The following is a 14,722-nucleotide window of genomic DNA, read 5'->3' as shown; positions in this document are numbered from 1 at the left end:
GTATACTTATTACACGATATTTTTTTTTACTTCCTTTTTCAACTTGCAAACACTCCATAGATGCATAAAACTAATACTAAAACTAATAAAAACTAAACAATATACTGTATATATACGGTGGTTTCCTCCCACATTCCAAAGACATGCATGGCAGGTTAATTGAACACTCCGAATTGTCCAGAGGTGTGATTGTGAGTGTGAAAGAGGAATAAAATTATTTGTCCTCTTTGCGTGTTCCAAAACTTGAAGACAGATTTAATGAAAGAAAAAACACCTTTTATAAAAATGATTTTATCTAACAGAGATCTCTGGACATCGTGACAGTCTCCAATTCATCACTTAACAGGTGGAATTCAGAGCGCCGAATGTGTCTCTCTCTTTTGTAGACAAAACATACTCTCTGGGTACTTTTCCATGAGCGATGGCGAAAACAGAGTCAGGGGTGCGTGTTCAAAACAGATTCTGTCCTCAAGGACCAAATGTGTTTTCCCACAGAGAAGGAACTTTTAGACCAAATAATATGTCCCAGCTTAAGGTCAAATTATACTGAGCTCAACACTACTTGCTTTACACGTCTATAAAACCTTTCAACATGGTTAATATAAAGAATTAAGATGTTAATAATGTATAACAATGGTTAATATATGAAAATAAAGAATTTAAATGTTAATAATATCTAACAGTGTGGATGGTTGTTTGTCTCTGTGTGCCCTGCGATTGGCTGGCAACCAGTTCAGGGTGTACCCCGCCTACTGCCCGAAGCCAGCTGCCCCGCAACCCTTGTGAGATATACAGTATATGCTCTGGCCTTAATACCTCTTAATGAGCAACAGTTTGTACACTGTATCATCGTATTGTGTGACCTTTTGCTGTTTAAAAATAATAATAATTTGGCAGCTTCCGTATTGGATCTCATTAGATTGTGTGAGTAGATACTTTATTGATGCTGTTGCAAATTGTGTGTGTACCTACCTAATGTTTTGGGTTCATTACTGCGAAAGCAACATGCGGTGCCGTTCCAATTGATGTCGCTTGTGTTAGCTAATATATCTTGCTAAGTCATCCTCCACTTTTAATACAAGAGACTTGACTTTTTCCTCAGTACAGACTGCATTAATTGCAGTGCGATGTAAAGCCGATACACCCCCCGAGCACAACTATGTGAAAACATTCATCAACTTGCAGCGGCAGAAAGACAAAACAAAGAAAAAATACAACAGAGCCACTCCTGGCGTTATTCCAGGAAGCAAACCTACACGTCTCATTTGGAGAGCGCGTGAAGTTGGGATCAAAACACCTTGGGCTGCGACTCGCAAGCATGGAAGGAGGAAGAGCGTGTGGCATTCTTATGCAATGCAGAGATGGTGGTGGTGGTGGTGGGGGGTGAGGGGGGGTGGGTAGAACAATCCTACACATTGTGCACTTGATAATTTGTTGCAAAGGTGCAAAAGTTCACCCTGTAAAGAAGCGATGTGCAACTTATATGATAGAGGGGCCACATTTAAGACTGCACACTTCCTAACTACATCTATGACAAAAATGCCATTTTAAATATGGACAAAATATTTGCGTATTTCGTTTTTTTTCCCCAAATGGGGTGGGGGGCTATCATGCTTAAAAATTATCTTTGGAGATGGCACAAAACTGTTCAACAGCAAATAACTTTTAGTGCAAAAAAAATATTTTGTGCACAAAATGTCAACATTATCTTGTTTGTCCGACATTGTCATTAAGTTCCTTGAGTGTTTCTTAATTAACGGTTGGCTTACATTTACTTATTTTGTTTTCAGAAAACCCTGACTGAGTTGTGTATGATATAGAAACCACCTGGTCAGTTTCGTTGGATGCTAAAATATGCTAAGCTAAAATAAACTAAGCTAAGCTAAGCGTTACCTGGTGTCTTACCAAATATATAAGATGCTAGTGTGCTCTTTCTGATAACTAAGCAAATTAGGTTGATAGGCTTGCACAACTAAGTAATGTCTACTATCTAGTGGCGAGTAGTGCTATTACAACTTAAAACTATAGTAGAGGAATCATGTATTCAACTCATTTGCTTCCAAAAAAAGTATAAAAATGTTCTATCTAACTGAGCTATATTCTAATGCTAATTGCTGCAAAACGGAAACAGATACAAATAATACTTTTTTTCCTGATGAAAGAAGACTCGAAACTTTCTTTTGGTCGGTTCCATGTTTTTATAGCAATAGAACACAATATTCTTTATTGTAAAACAGCCGGGAGCGAAGGGGGTTGCTTCAGTGAAAATGGCTGCGAGTGAATGAGTTAATTTCTGCTTTTTAATTATTTTTTTGGGGTGGAATTTTTTTTTTTCCCCGTTTTTGTTCTTCCTGTCTAGCTGCAAGACAGAAGATCATTATTGAGATGCTTTAATCCCTATGTGAAAAAACCAAGGACAAGTCATGTGACTTGGACGCCGTCCTCGCTAATAAACACCATACTTCACGTAAATATTACATGCTATTGCACCCCTATTGTGCTGCAATCACGCCTGTGGGTGATTTTCTCCTTTCAGTCAGCTCCCCCTTAAACGCGTCGCCATGGCGCTATCTTAACAAAGCAATTTCATTCCGCAGTCTCATATTTGCCTGCTTTATTACACAAATCCTGTTATCATTGTCATATTATAGGAATGAAACAAGCTAAGTTTAGTTGCAGTGCCGCAATCCTGCATACTCAAGGAGGGGTTGCCATGGAAACAGAGTTGCATTGGCCAGAAATGAAAGCATCTGAGGATTTGAGACTTTCACTGTACATCAATTTTTAACTGTAGATTGTTTCTACGTCGGCCCCCTTTTCCGCCACCTCTGCCGCTAGTCGCCCGGCGCACGGAAACATCGAGGAGGTAAACAAGTGAGCGTAACAGCCTTAAAATAAGCAATCCTTGTACAAGCTGTGACTCTGATGCGCGCATTAGTCTGTGCCAATTCCTCCGACACAAATCTCTAAAGCTACATCTGCAACCGTCACAATATGCATTCAAATTATCGGATTGATCCGCATAATTAATTCTGACAAATGTAGGACGTGACAAAATTAGCAATACATTCAGCGTGGTGCCTTGAGAGTGACCCGACTTAAAAGTTTTTCGAAATTCAAGCTACCATTTGGCTACATTTTTGCTTTGACTTGCGAGAACAAACTTGAGATGCGAGTGCATGTATGTTGGCAGTCAAGTCAACACACCTCAAATAAGTTGCAGAATGTTGATGTTAACGGTCCTGTCATTGTTTTACAAAGTAAAACAGATGTTTGCAAATGTCTTATTTTGATTATACTGAGAAGATAATCGGTCGTATTTCATGAAGGACTACAGAAATCAGAGAACAATTACTGTTGATATGCTGAAATCAGAGGATTTGGAATAAAAAAAAAAATGGCCCCAAACAAATACTCTTATTGTTATTAGTGTTGTTCCAATACCGTTTTTTGGCCCCAGATACCGATACCCAGCTTCGCAGTATCAGCCGATGCCGATAACTAAGTTGTTCTTTTTTTCTCAACATGAAAAAGCTGTTCTGCCATTGTTTTAGAGCATTCAAGGACCAATAGGATATCTTAGCTCGGCATGCAGTGAACATGTCACACATCAGTGAATGTCGTGCATGAGCAAGACACAAGATGCTGCATCCAAAGTCTTATATTAGCGTCAGAATTAATGGTATCGGCATGGTACTTGTTAGTACTCTCCGATACCGATACCACTGTTTTAATGCAGTATCGGGGCCTCTGCTGATACCAGTATCGGTATCGGAACAACACTAATTATTATAATAGTTGTCGATTAATTTGATAATGGATTACTTGTTGATTAATTGATTCATTTTGACAACCCTCGTTACCTGGGATCTGAGCAACTGTGGTGTCATTTTCACTCGGCAAAACGGCCACTTTCTGATCTTAACTCATATTCCACGCAATATTAACTGGAATACCGTAGTCAGACTGGTGAGGCTGCATAGAACATTTGTCAAGAATTTTTTAGGGTTGACTTTCCCTTTAAGAAAGTCTGCTTAGCTTAATATGAAAAGCATGACTGCTAATTTCTTTTTAAAGTATTTTGGGGTGGCTTTTAGCCTTTAATTGATAGGACAGCTAACGAATTGATGGAAATGCCATTGACATGCTAACAGTTAGCATGGATTTTTGCTGTTTTAGATCCAAACAATCACATTGACAATAAGCGGCAGGACTCAAAAGACTTGGAACTTGAACGTAAACAACTGAAACTCCAAACACTGCATTCTCAGCTCAGATGTCTGTGGACAGACCGAAGGTGTAGAATTAGATTTCCAGACCTCTGGATGGCCACCGGTTGTCCCACCAATCGCATCGTTCTCCAAAAAGTATGCCATGTTGAATTGTTAAGCCGCTTTCACACCGCCTGCGCGGCAAATTGGCGCATCAGAAGCATGGCAGGAGAGCCAAGATTTATTCGCATATCCTTTTCAGAGAGAACTCACCGAAGCGGGATATCGCTGTGTCCGGAATGCAACTTCCCGCATCCTCCGGTGTCCATCTTATGAGGGTACAAATCAGATATGACTCAAATATCTGCCAATGTAACTGCATCATAAACGGACACATCGGAAATTGTCGTCATTGTCAAACTGCATGAACACACACAAGATTTTCAATGTATAGGGGAGGAGTCAGTCCAGGCCACACTAAACTGTATATAATGTTTAAAATAATTTGACCATCATGGTTATGAAAACTTTTTCAGCAAACATTTTGATGATATTCTCCCTTTCGAGACACTTAGCTCCTTATCTGTCATTTTTGTTGCGCTTCCTTCTCTCACTAACAGGATCCACTCGCTTGTAGCTTGATGACACTCAAACCATCTGTTCGCCCCCTGGTGGTTGGCTGACTACTGGTTGGGAAAGCGCTTGATTTAAATGAATGCAAATATCGTCGACAATCAGGTTAATTTAATCATGGCAGCCCAAATTGTGATTGCGATAAAATTTTGATTAACTGTTGAACAATACTAGAGTCATAAATGTCAGATATGGGCACAAAATCAAAATGATGTAACATCCAGCCTGAGTGGCCCATGTTCAGGATTCTACAAGCATTTGGAACGCTACAGGCATGGTAAACAATGCTTCCAAAAAATAACATTTTGCGGTTAAACAGTTCTGCTAATATTGGGAATTTCCCCCCCAAAAATTCGCGAATGCCGAACTATGAATTTGCAGGCGTCCATTGAACACACTAAGCCAGTTGTTATTCTCTACAATGGCACCTTGATTTACAAATGCCCCAACTTACAAGTTAATTAAAGAATACATTGTCCATAGGTTTGGTTGTTTGTCCATATGTGTGCTGCAATTGGTTGGCGACCAGTCGCCCAAAGGTTGGCCCTATAGAAAACATATGGATGGATATTCTTTGTTCAAAGCTTAGCAATCACTGTTACCGTAATTCCAGCGGATTAACTATAACGAGAAGCCAATGTCCATTGAGATATTAGCTGATGTCCAGTTGGATCTGCTCAGTGCTCACTGTGAAGGATCGAGCAAGCTCATCATCATTATCATCAAACCATTCCATTCTTCAAGTCGTTAACATAAGTGACAAATCTCAGATGGAATCGGGGTAATGGTTATACAGACCCTCGGGCAGGCCTTTTGCAGCTCAGCCTTCATATTGATTTTGCCTGCCCAGTTTAATGTCAGCTTCATGTACTTTAATGACGCCATTGCAGTGAGTAAATCTGGTCACGGACTAACAGATCAACAGCGAGCCACAATTCAACAGCTGTACTCGTGTTTTTGCTTAAGCCGATCTTTACTGGTCAGACTTTCAATATTCATATTCACTTAGCAGTTATGACTGCTGCAACCCAATCAGTGGGCATTAATATCGTCCCTCACTGCGCAAATTTTGAGACCCAAATTGTGAATTTATTGTTGAAAACAAAGGAATTTTTTGTTAATTATTTGGTCAAATGGCATTTTTTGGCTACAACTAAGCATAGATGTCAAGAAATGTCTATTAACGTAATCACTTTGAGCTGGAAATATAGTATAGCCGGCATCCATTCTACCATGTCATTATTTAAGCATCAAATGGTTCAAGCAGGAGGTGGACTGCAGGTAATCTGTCCGCCACACAGGCAGACACATTGGCAGTGATCCTGACTTCAGCGCACTCGGTGACAGTTCTCATTACAGTCAGTCAGTCTTCAGGCCCAAATTTTCCCACAATGACACGCGCACGCACACACGTACGTGGAAGGTGCAAATAAAGGCGGCCCACACGCCGCCTCGGGTGCTAATGAAAGTGCATTAACTTACTATGAACACATTCCATTAGGAATTGAAAGGCTAATTTCCATTTTAAAGTCTGCTGCCACTGATCTCGCCGTCGTGGAGGATTTCCCTCACACTTTACCGGCTGTGTCAGTGCATTTAAAGGAACCATACTTGAGGCACTACTCATCATGGGAAATGGAAATCCTCAATTCCAAAGGGACTACACAAAGCAAATTATGACACACACACACCCCTTGAGAATAGCCAGCGTGAAGTTTCTCGCTAGATGAGCAGAAGAAGAAGCAGCCAAACTGTTTGAAAGCAGAGCTCACAAGTTTACACTCGGGGTGGGAATCACATTTTACAATCTCGTATTCACATTTTGCCAACGTGAATAGCGAAACGCCACACATATTTGACGCCCCCCTGTAAATATGTATAGAGGCCAAAAGATTGCGGCAAAGCAATGAAAAAAAAAGAAAACAATGGATAACCTACACTCTAAAAACAATTGGGTCAAAAGTAACCGAATTATGGATAAAAAATGGATCGATCCACTTTGTGGGTCAATTTGACCCAACTTTCTGGGTTGTCTGTTGATACAAAATTACCCTCTTTTTTTTTGGAACCCAACTAAAGGATCTGACCAATATTGATAAGATGTTTTGCACTAAATGACCCATTTCTTGACTCAAAATTGGGTTAAATAGACCCAAGTAAAGGATCGGTCCATTTTTGACCCATAGTTGGGTTATTTTTGACCCAACTGTTTTTAGAGTGTATTTTCTGGTAAGTGTAATCAGATCACAATTGCTAGTTTATACCCTTTGCTTGGTTGAAATTTTGATCCAATGTACTGGGTCAAATCTTCAACCCTTTGCACTTGGTACACTCTAAAAGCAGTTGGGTCAAAAATAACCCAATTATGAATCAAAAATGGGCTGATCCACTTTATGGGTCAATTTGACCCAACTTTCTGGGTTGTTATGTACAAAATGACCCAATTTTTGTTGTTTTACGCTGAAAGACAATTTTTTTTACGCATAGTTGGGTTATTTTTGACCCAACAGTTTTTAAAGTCTATAAAAAAAACATAATTTGCTCTGTCCCATTTGGAGTCAGCGTTGGGTTAGCTATTTCACCCAATTTGGGTTACTTTTAACTCAGCAGTTTTAAGAGTGTTGCTAGCATGTAACCAATCATGAACTCATGTAACGACAGTATTCAACTTCAGAAACATTTTCTCAAAATACTATTGGCGCATAGCAGTCTGAATGTTTGTCTATCCATACTGTGCCGCGAGAGATGCGATATATTGCGATGTTGGTATTTCTTTCCCTAGTGTACATTGACACTTAGCTCCATTTCATCACCCAGTGGTGATTATGTTACTTGAAAACCAAAATCAATTATCCATGATGTATAAACGCTAACTGCTACTATTACCAGCGACGTATTCCGCAGACACAAAAATCAATAAAAAGTAATCAAGGGTTCGATAAGACGCCCATTTGGCTGTCAGCTGGTAAAATGATAAAAAAATAAACCGATCATATTTCACCTTCACAAATAGGTACCACATCATTTCCAGGCAAACCAAACAAAATCCTGGCGCAGACTCACCCGTGGTCTCCACGATGCCCTCCAGTATCACCACAATTTCAAACTGCTCCGTTTGCATGGACCTCTGCGAGAGGTCGTAGAAGGGGCTTTTAGTGTCGATCACGTGACAGATTGTGAGCGGCGAGACTAGAAAGAGTTGGTCCGCCCCCGTGCTGAAGCCGACATCCAGCTCCAACTGGTCCAGGGGAAGGAACTCGCCTTCGGGGGTCTGCCGAGACTGAGGGGGAGGAAACAAGGAAATAAGGAAATACATGGGCATGACGAATTACAGTAGATAAGGACCCAACTAACAAACTTAACTTCTAATCTCACAATATACATCAATAATCACCCCCGATGATGTACAATATAAAATGAACCTACACCTGTTGCTTTTTGTTAGCGTAAAAAGCAGGATTTCAGCAGTTGATGTTCAATAGTTTTCTACAAAAACTAGGCTGTTGAAATACTTCCTGTTTTGTTGTTCTTCTTTTAATTTTACACCATCGCAAAATAAATAGGTATGCCATCTAGTGGCCAACAGTGGAATTACTTCCATTATAAACAAGCGCGAGAGGAAAATGGAGTTACCAAGTGTACAAAAAAACAAAACAAATAGCTGGCTTGTCAGATGAACATGATTACATAGAATAGAATTTGCGTGGCATCTGGTCGACTTCAGATTGAATTCATTCACATTGAAATAACACCAGACGATCTCGTTTCCATGCTGATACGTCGCCACGTGAATGAGTAACATCTAAACTTGACAAGTGTGCCGTTTGCGTTCACGATGCTGCTCGAGGCATGGTGGCCGAGTTAGCACAACCGCCTCATAGGTCAGAGGTTGTGGGTTCAAATCTGTTTGCTGACCTTCCTGTGTGGAATTTGCACGTTCTCCCTTTGCTTGTGTGGGTTTTCTCTGGTTTCCTTCCACATTTCAAAAATAATTAAAGACTGTAGGTGTGTATTTGCCATGGCCAAGCTTTAATTGACCTAAACTGTAAAAAGTTAATTTCAAGACAAGTCAATCAAGTTCCAAACCTAAAACTTAAGTTGAATAAAATAACCATAATAAATGATGTAGACCTAACCAAAATTCAATAAGATACATGGCTTGACTTGGCCAATAATACTGCTTAATGCTTAAAAAAATAAAAAATAAAAAATTATGTGGAAACTCCTTTGATGATTTTTTAAAAATATAATCGAAAGCGCTATTCCCCCCAGTGTTATATCATATATGATATCTCAAATGGCCGTGGCAAAATTGAATTACAGATATCAACCACACATCCAATCTAGCTGTAAAATGTTATTAAGCAGGTCTCTCGTGCCAACATCCGCTTGAGCTCCAGCTGCTTTGTTTACAATAACGTATTTATACTCCGTTACTTTCCACCACTCATCCAGTGTGACCGGGGCGTCCGTAAAATACTTGGCTGACTTACTTTGAGCAGTTTGCAGCGGATCTGCGCGGACACCATATGGCTGTTGCGCAGGTTTCCCACCCGGAACATGAGCGTGAGTTTGCCGTCACGCATGGAGATGGCCGCGTGCTCGCTGAACATGAGCGTCTCGGCCCTTTTCTTGGGCTGGGACATCTTGATGAACATGCAGCCGATGAGGAAGGCGTCCACGATGGAGCCCAGGATGGACTGAAAGAGGAAGAGGATGATGCCCTCGGGGCACTTGTCCGTGATGTAGCGGTAGCCGTAGCCGATGGTGGCCTCGGTCTCGATGAAGAAGAGGAAAGCGGAGGGAAAGTTGTACACGTTGGCCACGCACGGCGTGTACTTGTCGTTGTGCGCCTTGTTCAGGTCCCCGCGTAAGTAGGCGATGAACCACCACATGGACGCCATGAAGAGCCAGGCCACCGTGTAGGTGAGGATGAAGATGAAGAGGTTCCAGCGCCATTTCAGATCCACCAGGGTGGTGAACAGGTCCGAGAGGTATCTGCTGGTCTCGCCCCCCAGGTTGCCATGCTGGACGTTGCAGCGGCCGTTCTTGTCCACGAAGCGCTGCCGCTTGCGCTTCTTCTCCGCCGGCGCCTGGTTGCCGAAGCCAGAGCCGCTGGATGAGGTGGTCACTACCTGGTAATCGTCCCCGAATTTCTTTCGGAGTGCAGACATACTACGGAAGAAAACAAGATGCAGTGAGAAAATAATAATAACGGGGAGAAGACAGTACAAATAAAAGTCCGCTGGTGCGAGTTGCCGCCTCCTCCACCTCCTCCTCTGCCTCCTCCTCCAGTGTCCGTGCGCAAAGACGAAAAGAAAAGAAAAGAGGGGGGGGGTATGGTGTAAAGTGCGCTGCCTCGCTTGCCTTCTGCTCACACCGTCCGCTTTCTCCACGCACGACTCCCGTTGCGCCCCACAGCCATGAAATAATCACCAGGGCGCGTGTACTTTCACAAGCCAGTCGAGGGAAGCCATACGAGACACGAGAAGGACAGGAAACAAAAACAACAAATTACGCACGACAAGCTAACGTGTCCACTTCTTGTGGCGTCCTCATCACAGAACAGAACTTGCTCAAACGCAATAGTCCCAAATCGAATTCCACGCGCATCCGCGCAGTCCTAAAAGCACCGCGTAATGATGAGCTCGGTTTCCAGGATTGGGGAAAAGATCGGCGCGCAATCGCTGCCGCAGACTTCGCTCTCGCTCTCTTTCTGCCGTCCTGCTTTGGACCGGACAGGTGGAAACATGCATCCAATTATCCAAATGCTTTAGTTAGTCCACTTTCTCCTGCTCTCCTCTTTCAGGCAAACGTCGAGTGGACTCTCATGGTGATTTCCTCCTCCTCCTCCTCTGCTGCTTTCTTTCCATCTGACTTCTTCTCGGCGTGCTGCTCCTGCGCACTCGCACACGCTGCCAAGTGATGCGTTCACTGACTTCTGGCGGTGGCACAATGCAGGCAGGAGGGTGGGAGGTAACGGGGGAAACAGTGTGGAATAACACAATGTCACGAAAAGTGCAGTGATGCATTCTAATTGATCAGTGGATCGTTTACTGTTAACAATGTGAACTTAGGCTGCATGGTGTGGAAGTAGATGTTCGAAATAGCGATCAGTGTGAACACAAAATCGTCAGCAGGAAGAAGAAAAAAAGCCAGGAAAAACCTAATAAAACAACTGGTTTATTTTTAGATTATATATTTGCGGAGGCATTTAAAATAATGGCAGGCATGGGCGTTTGTAGCCCATTTTTGGGGTGCTCAAGCACCGCTAAATTGAATCTCAGCAGCCCTAAAATTTCAGAGATTTTTTGGTTACAGTAGGTTTTTTATATGTCTTTTTTAAGCAAATTAGTTTGTTGAAAAGTATTTAAAAAAATATATATTTTTTTTTTAAACAGACAGCTGAATCCCATTCAACATGAGTTTGAATGTGAGTTCTGTAAACACATGCAGCCACGAGAGGGTCCACACTTTTTCATTTCAATCACTATTTTCATATCATCTTAAAAAATACTTCAATTGAGTTACACTATATTTGCAGGTCACGGATGGTAAAATTTATTTTAAATTCATTTATCTTGGGTTCATTATACTGTATCAAAAATGCATGTCACTTGAATAGGGTTCTTTGTTTATAATAACTTTTAGTTTCTATAATTTGCAGAGAAGTGGGGGAAAAAATTGGTCAGCGTGCTTTTTCCAGAAAACCTGGACTCCCCAATGTGAGCACTTTCGGGGTGTTTTGAATTTGGGGTTGAGTTATTTCACACCCTACAGCAAAAGCTGCGCTTAGTAAAAAGCTCACAAAGCACATCAGGGATTTTATTGTCCAAAAGAAGAGGACACAAAAAAAAAAGTCCCGCGGTGTTGCATATCGGGGGAGCACAGAGAAAGAAAAAGAATATATGGAATCACAGTGACATTGCTGAGGACTTGATGTCCTTCCAAAATGGATGAAAAGATGAGACAAAAACAGGTCAGCGAGGCTCCGAAGAGGCCTGCAGGACCACTGAGGAATTGTTGGCAAGTGCAGGCTGTGTCCTACATGTGACAACAAGCGATCAATTTTATTAATATCTCAGGGCAAGGGGGTTGCAAGACATCCTAAACTGGAGACAATGAGGTCAAATAAAAATAAAAAAATCTGAATACAAAGGGCCATCATCGACTTCCTTACATTTTATAAGCAATCATTAACATATTTTCTTTTTGTACCAAGAAACTGTACAAAAAAAAAAAATGGGGGGGGGGTGGATTGGTTTTAAAAACATTTATAAGATCTTTTTACCCAATGAGAAAAATCCGGTGTTTTAACATCACTTTCTAAATCCACTAACATTTACTGTACGTGTTGCCAAGCAGACCTGTCATCTCTGGTTACAAATGCACCGTGTTTACAGCTGCTGTTGGGTCACCTGTGCAAAACAACCTCTAATGACCCCCCCCCCCCCCCCTCCATTCCCATGGGAGCATGCACCAGCATTATTCCATTAAGCCTTCACACAAGGTCCTGGCCGAGCAGAGTGCTCAGGTTGCTGACACTCGCTGGAAAAAAAAAAACATCGATGAAATCTCTGGAGACAAGGTGCCGAATGTAACGCTCACAAAGGAAAACAGGCCACAAAGGATTTACCGGACTAAAGCTCGTCAGTACAGACAAACTGGGTACTTGACACACACCAAAAAATTGATCCTTCTTCTTCCTCTTCTTTTCCTCAGTCTAGAATTGGGATCGAGTCACACTTGCACATCTCAAATTTAGTCTCAGTTTTTGTCCAGTTTCATTTGTGCTCATATTCTGTCTGCTTTAACTCAACTTCAACTAAAATCCAACTAAAACCATAGTTGCCCGACCATATAACGTAGCTCAGTTAGCAAAAATTCAACTTCACACACAATTTTATTAACAAGTAGCTAATATCGCTACTTGCTATGAGCAAGGACACTTATGGACATCCAAAGTTTATGTCAAATACTGTTTTATAAACAATTCATTTCAATCAGAGTCTCTAAATGTTGAAATATGTTTAAATACATATTATAACACATGTAGGCTCCTTGTGAGGAATAAGCGGTTCAGGAAATGGATGGATGGATTATAGCACACTATTCTGAACATAAAAGTTATTTTAAACAATCACTCACGGAGAAACCAACATGACATTGCCAAAAATGTGTCATCTTGATGGGACTTGGGAGATTCTGCTCCTCCAGACTCCTATTGAGGTGGATTACAATTTATTGTAGTACATAGCGCCACCTATTGTGCAGGAGGGGCATAACAATTAGTAGGCGTCTGATTTAAAAAAAAAATGTCAGGCTGCATTAGCAAGACGTGCGGCGTGCTATGAGCTGGAAGCTAGTAAGTTGGCCAGCACTAGTTTGCGGTTTGACATTACTGTTGGAATATTAGTCGCACACATCTACATCATGAAGCGGGCACTTGGATAACCCACAAATAGCTATGCAGTAGGAACCTTAAAAAGTGTAATGCCTGTTGGTTACATATTTATAAATGTAATATGTTGCGTACAATATATCCGGATGTTAATGTGCACTGTGCCAAAGACGTGATTTCACGCCCACAGATGGCAGCGACGCACCATTTTAGAATTGAGATCAGCCCTGTATGTGGCTGCACACAACGATCGCATTACGATTACGATCGCATACTGCAATGGCAGCACTTGAAGTTGGACAAATTGAAGTATACACTCAAAGAGATAATGTATGTATAGATTTTGCACTGTCAAAGACGCACGACAAAGAACAAGACTCTATCATGATGATGTACCTTTTTGTGAACCAGTGTGTTGTGGCAGTGTTGCTCTTTGCGAACGCCATTATCGCCTAATCAATAAATCAATGGTAACGGCCGCTTAGATATCCAACAAGAAACCGGTTTCCATGGAGATGCACGGGGGAAAGAAGAAAGCATTCCAGTCGCAGATTAATAAATCAATAAACAATCAAAGTGACTTGCGCATCCACACGGCTCCGTCCTCAGTTGTTTATTTGGTTAAATGTCAACCTCGATGGGTTGATTTTCGAGCTATTTTTATGCAATATTTGGATCAGTTGTCTCACAATCAATACCTGACAAAGCCTCCTATGAGCCAAAGCCTCCTCTTTTTTTGTTTGTTTTATCTATTGTCCAGTCTGACACCAAACAGTCCAAATTGGAGTTTGGAGACCCAAATAAAAGATTGCATAGCAGCTTGGAGAAATGTTGACGCACTTCTTCAGACAGCGGGTCATCCTAATTGTCAGGTGAACGTTACAGTTGAGCACAACTTTTTATAATGAGTTGCGAAAGGCGAAGTGGGTCATCCGGCGAGCATTGTTGGGGGGGGGGGGGGGGGGGGAGGATATTCACATATTTGCAGAGCAAAAAAATAGGGCTATTAGTCAGGACTGACCAACGGGCAGGCTGCGGTGGCAGCTCTCTGCCGATATACTCATCAGAAGTGTCTTCCAATTATCTTATGCCCACGCATCGGTGGAATGCATTTAGGGCAGGCAGACGGTCAAATGCACGATCTCTCAAATGGGTTCTCAAACCAGGTGATAATAATAAGCATCCCGACGTGTGACAAAATTGACTTTTCTCACATTTATGATGAGATACAGTGTCACTGACCTGAAATGCAAAGTCAAGAGGAGGCGCTCTTGTTTGTTAAAATGACAGCATCCCGTACATATGATGTGAAAAGCTAGCCTGACAAGAGATTGTTACTTTAAATTTGAATAAATACAGGAGTAAGTATACAGTGAATGAACTCATTCAATTCTGGTGAGCAATGTCTTTATTAATTTTTTAACTTAATTTAATTAATTTAATTTCATTCGCTGCCATTAACGGCTATAGACGTCAA

General features: G+C 41.5%; 2 protein-coding genes across 3 annotated transcripts in view; one reads left to right on the top strand and one right to left on the bottom strand.

Moving 5' to 3' along the window:
- The window catches only part of kcnj3a (potassium inwardly rectifying channel subfamily J member 3a), a 32,790-nt gene extending 22,035 nt beyond the window's left edge, over nucleotides 1–10,755 (bottom strand). The window contains exons 1-3 of one of the 2 annotated variants that reach the window (XM_077579470.1): nucleotides 10,212–10,755; nucleotides 9,338–10,019; nucleotides 7,908–8,124 (exon numbers count right to left, since the gene is read on the bottom strand). In XM_077579470.1, the coding sequence (XP_077435596.1) occupies nucleotides 7,908–8,124; nucleotides 9,338–10,018 (898 nt within the window). In that variant the 5' untranslated portion in view covers nucleotide 10,019; nucleotides 10,212–10,755. Of the gene's footprint in view, nucleotides 1–7,907; nucleotides 8,125–9,337; nucleotides 10,166–10,211 lie in introns of those variants that run through there. The other variant, XM_077579471.1, reaches the window with a different exon arrangement.
- Nucleotides 1–14,722, top strand: part of rprma (reprimo, TP53 dependent G2 arrest mediator candidate a) — a 74,005-nt gene that overhangs the window by 22,620 nt on the left and 36,663 nt on the right. The gene's annotated exons all lie outside the window — the stretch shown is intronic.

Source organism: Vanacampus margaritifer, chromosome 11 (assembly GCF_051991255.1).
Source record: "Vanacampus margaritifer isolate UIUO_Vmar chromosome 11, RoL_Vmar_1.0, whole genome shotgun sequence".
NCBI lineage: Eukaryota > Metazoa > Chordata > Actinopteri > Syngnathiformes > Syngnathidae > Vanacampus > Vanacampus margaritifer.
Note: the sequence above shows the minus strand (reverse complement) of the source record. Positions and strands in the feature narration are given on the sequence as shown.